Source organism: Chanos chanos, chromosome 6, assembly GCF_902362185.1.
Source record: "Chanos chanos chromosome 6, fChaCha1.1, whole genome shotgun sequence".
Classification (NCBI taxonomy): Eukaryota; Metazoa; Chordata; class Actinopteri; order Gonorynchiformes; family Chanidae; genus Chanos; species Chanos chanos.
This window is the reverse complement of record NC_044500.1, coordinates 46,850,825-46,855,710: the sequence shown is the minus strand read 5'-3', so window position 1 is coordinate 46,855,710 and position 4,886 is coordinate 46,850,825. Positions and strand designations below refer to the sequence as shown.

General features: G+C 40.5%; 1 protein-coding gene across 1 annotated transcript; it reads right to left on the bottom strand.

Moving 5' to 3' along the window:
• Window positions 1-249: 249 nt before the first annotated feature.
• Window positions 250-3,954, bottom strand: c6h1orf159 (chromosome 6 C1orf159 homolog). Its single transcript, XM_030778440.1, has 8 exons — window positions 3,877-3,954; window positions 3,514-3,601; window positions 2,506-2,598; window positions 2,049-2,093; window positions 1,529-1,669; window positions 1,359-1,384; window positions 1,147-1,177; window positions 250-561 (listed from the first exon to the last, which is right to left on the bottom strand). The coding sequence occupies exons 1-8, from the start codon at window positions 3,943-3,945 to the stop codon at window positions 458-460; spliced, it is 597 nt and encodes a 198-aa protein (XP_030634300.1). The 5' UTR covers window positions 3,946-3,954; the 3' UTR covers window positions 250-457.
• Window positions 3,955-4,886: the final 932 nt, after the last annotated feature.

Below are 4,886 nucleotides of genomic sequence, written 5' to 3'. Positions count from 1 at the left end.
ACATGACAGAAAAACGAGAGTAAAATCACACACTAAAAAAAATCTTCAAAAAACAAGAGACTTGCTAACTGAATGTTGAACAACAGAATATTTAAGTGCTCTGATAGTGCATTAAAAAACTCTTGGTCACTTATCTAGCATAGAGTCAAACAGAGGAATGAAAGAAATACGAACGTGAATAAATAACAATAAATATCTATACGTGTCTCTTTACTTCAAAAGAAGTTGGAAAGAAAAACAGTAAAAGAACAGGCTTTCGGTATAAAGGCTAATGCTAGCTTCTTACTGTCACTAGCACATCTCGGACAAGAGAAAAAGAAGAAGAAGAAAAATAAATTCAACAGCTGGTCTGGAAACAAAGTGGTAGAAGGTCCGACCAGGAAACGCTGATGGACTGGCAGATTCCAGAAGCCGCCTGCATCAGCGCCAGCCTGCGTAGCTGAGTCCCACCCACTTATCACACGTTATACACTTTGGTTACAGCCCCCGTTGCTATGGTAGCGGCGCCGGTGGCTGGTGTCGCCGAGGGCCTCTCTCGCCTGACGTATCTCGGTTTCCGTCCTGCGTGTTGCACATTCCAACAGACAAGCAGGACCCTCATTAACCCAACCACACGCACTGACCTCAATACTGACATTTCTATGTTCCCAGTCACTTCACTGGCATGGTTACATATCATTTATATATATATATATACACATACACATTCACATACACACATTCATACATATATACACATATACATACATACACACACACACACACACACACACGCACATATATATACATATGTATATTGTACAACATATGTCAAAGAAAAAGCAGACTTTACTGATGACCTTTCTACAATGTGGGTCTTGAAAAAGAGGTCTGGTTTGTCACACTGATGTCAACATTTAAAACCATATATGTAAGTTGAGTGTTAAAAGAGTGAAGCATTCGTCAACTTTTTTTTTTTTTTCTTTTCTTTAGGAAAGTTTCTTTGTGTATAAAGAACAGCTTATATTCAAAATCAGTACGACAAAAGTTCAGGAATGAATGTTTAAATGCCATTAGGCAAAATGTTCCACAAGCTCTGTACAACATTTAAACAGAAAGAAAAGAAAAGAAAAGAAAAGAAAAAAAAGAAAAGAAAAATTAACTTACCGGAAGATGTGGTCGTAGGTATCATGACAGCCTAATGAAAAACAAACAAAACAAAACAAACAAACAAACAAACAAACAAACAAACAAACAAACAAAAATACATCAGATTTGATGAAATTATTTTAATTTCATATTTCTTCTCTATAACATTTGTATGTACATGTGCATTAGACCATAGCTGAATTAGGACAAAAAAATGGAAACTTTCTTACTGCCTCACTGGGTTGGAATATGAAGGCTGAAAAAAAAGACAAAACCAGACTTATCATGCACATGTTCAGTCTCACATCAGCAGAAATTAAGTGTATGAAAATCACAGTAACATATACTTGCACATGCTTACATAAACATACAGTTTACACAGAGAATATTGTATCCTCACCTTTGTTGCGCCTGTAGAAGAGCCCGGGGAGTCGGTTGGAGCGTTTGAGGTAGAAGAAGGAGGCGACAGACAGGATGAGGAAGAGACTGAGGAGTAAAGTTCCCAGAAGGACAGAGGCTGCCACACCTGGCCCACCTTCTCCTCCGCCACAACAGGAAAAAACAAACAAACAAACAAACAACAGTCGAAACACGGCACAAGTATTTCTTACTGTTCACGTGAAACAAAAAATGCATCCAACAGCAGTTAAGAAGGATATGATTCTCAACTGTTATCTGCATAAAGGGAGAATGTCATGTTTCCAGCTTCACACTAGGAAGCCTAACGTGACCAGTCTAAATGCACTGAGGCACTGCAAGCAAACCCTATCTGGAGTTACCTCCCTGGTGTTTCTAGAGCGGTGATATCTCTCCATGTGCATGAAAAACCTGCTCTGTTCGGGTAAATTCAACTACAGACGTTCTTCGCAAACAGGTTTGCAGGGAAATTGTCTTGGTTTTACAGCAGTGAAATAACTCACCAATCTTAAGCACAGTAGATATGAAGGTGCGATCGTTGGTCCTTGCTGTAAGAGTAATTAGAGACATGCGTTAACAGAGGAGCTAAGAGCCGCGCTGTCCTTGGCCAGCATATGAAAAGCTTCAGTCATAACTTGACTGTGTCCTTGGCCGATTCAGTAATTCCTCTACTGTATTTGGAGAGCAAGGCAGGTGATCTGGGAAAAATTTTAAATGAGTACAATAATGCCACGGTCCACCCCCCCCCCCCCCCCCCCCATAAAAAAAAGATAGGGCTGTAGGTCTCACAAAGACCAAAGCTTACTGTTTCAACATTTTTATTTTTTTTCAATAGCTGAACGAGGAAAGAGATATTACATGTGCTAGCGCTGCAATGCTAACTGTCCTGCGGTCTGTTTACTGACACGTCATGTGGCATGTTGGCCAGATGGACAACTGTTGAATTGACGGAACACTCACAGTTGTTGCACGCTGTGGAGTTCTCCAGGTCCGATAAGACTGAGTCACAGTGAACACATACAACAGTGTTGTTCTCCAGAACATGTGGACACACTGGAATTAGACACAGACCACATAAGACAATCCCGAAACACTATTTCAAACACACGACTTACTGTTAGCATAAATTAGGGGGGGGGGCATGTAACAGCTTATTACTTACCACAGACAATATACAGTTATTTTAATGCATTTAAAGTACATGTGGAGTTTAATTAAGATCCATGATGTGCTGACTACTACCCTGATGTGTTTAATAGTTTTCTGAGCTTTCCATTGTAGCGATTTCATGCTACATTTCCAGGTTACAAAGCAAACAAAGGCCTGTGTGTGTGTGTGTGTGTGTGTGAGTCTTTCATATAACACTGCAGAGGTAAGCAAGCCTTAACCCACACCCATCTGCATACATTTAACTTCATTAGAGCATACAGCTAAAGCAAGGCCTTAATCTCATTAACTCTAATGCTCTGATGGTGAACAAAGCACAACACCCTCATCCCTGTGAGGGTGAGGAATGACTGGAAAATCCTCCACGCTGTAGTCAGACTGTCCCTCAGGTCAGTGAGGGACCAATGCACTGATAGCTCTTTACAGGAAGAGTGAAAATAAAAGTGACTGCATGCTATATATACAGATGCTTATATAGAACGGGCCTGGGTAAGAATATTTACCCAATGAGTCAGGCTACATTTGAACTCCTTTACACTCTATCACAGTCTCTGGATTTATGAAAAGTGGCAATTCATGTTTAAAGGCATTCAAAAATAACGAATGTGTTCCCCCTCACGGAACTTACCCCACACTATAATAAACTTTAAAAAATGTTTTTGTTTTTTCTTCCCTGTTTGTTGTAGACCTTTGCTTGGTATCTGTATAACTTATGCGAGAGTCAATGTTAACTTCTCTAACTATGTGAGAAGAGATGTAGGGCCAGTGAATAGGTGCAGATAAATGGATGTTTGTACCCACTCATTGAATCACACTGAGTGGCATTCAGGCAAGTTCCATTTACTCTCTGATTTTTCCCACAACAGTCGCTGGTGTTTTCCAGAAGAGCCTGGAACACAGTCAAAAACAAAACAACACATCTCATTAAACCAATCAAATCATCAGTCGAGCATCAAGAACACTGCTTTTTTTTCCCCTCCTTACACTTAGGCTGCCTTTTGGAGAATGCCTATAAATTACATAGGAAATGCCAACACATTAGTCATCACCTTATGACCAGACTAAGCTCCGCCACAGTAATGTGGTACTGTGAGGTTATATCAGTTCACGTTAACATCATCATTAATTCAGAGCAGTGCGCGGACTAATGAAATACATGATTACCTTCCCAGGTGGAATTTTAAAAACAAAAAGTCCAGCTCCGACAATGAGGATGTAATGCGCTCTGATCATGATGAAATCCCTCCTGTAGATACACATGAATCAAGTCAGTAGAGAATCACAGCAAAACCTGGATAACCTGTTTCGGCTGAGCCGTTTTCCATACCTATCTGTTCCTCGTAAACAAGCCAGGCATAGAATCCACAGAACGCACGCTACGCCCTTAACACACACTCTGCCTAGATATCAGTGCGCGATGATCAATACAGAGTTGTTATGCAAAATCGCTTTCCGACCACATGACAGAAGGTGTTCGTTGAACGACTCCGAGGTCTCAGATGTGGCCTCTGCCAGCTTTTCTTTGTAACGTTTTTTTTTTTTTTTGAGTCGACAAGTCTTGTTACTCGCTCATATGTATGCTGAGGCGTGTACACCCTGCCAGGTTGCTACGCGTGAAAATATTAATTATATATGCGTACTCATCACACTGTTTGGGTTCGCTGCGTCACACTCCGTTAATGGCAGATGCTACTGCATGGACATCTCTTCACCCTCACCCTTCATTGGCATCATCACTAGGTTGATACGCTGGTGTCACCTAAAGTAGCTTATTACAGATGGGTGTCTAATCCCCGTTCGGCATACTGTATATTTCTCACAGACATTAAAACTTGACGTCTAGTCTTCTGAACAGGTTCGTCTGGTGAAATTATTTCACAGTAGGTTAATTTGATACATTAGGCAACTCCCCCATTTGTTGACGATAGTTAGCTAGCTGATACTAAGCTACTTACAGCTAGCTAACCAGCTGGAGTTTAAGTCGTTAGGACCTAATTACTACGGAGGACAAAACTAGCAAGTTAATGTTACCAAGAACTTTGTTCCACTGTACAAGTCGCAAAGGAAGAACTGATGAACTGGACACAAATGTAACACCCACTTTACTAAAAAAATCTAATTTCTTTTCAGTAATAAGTATACTGTACAGATAAAAACACCTTCTTACCTTGAAA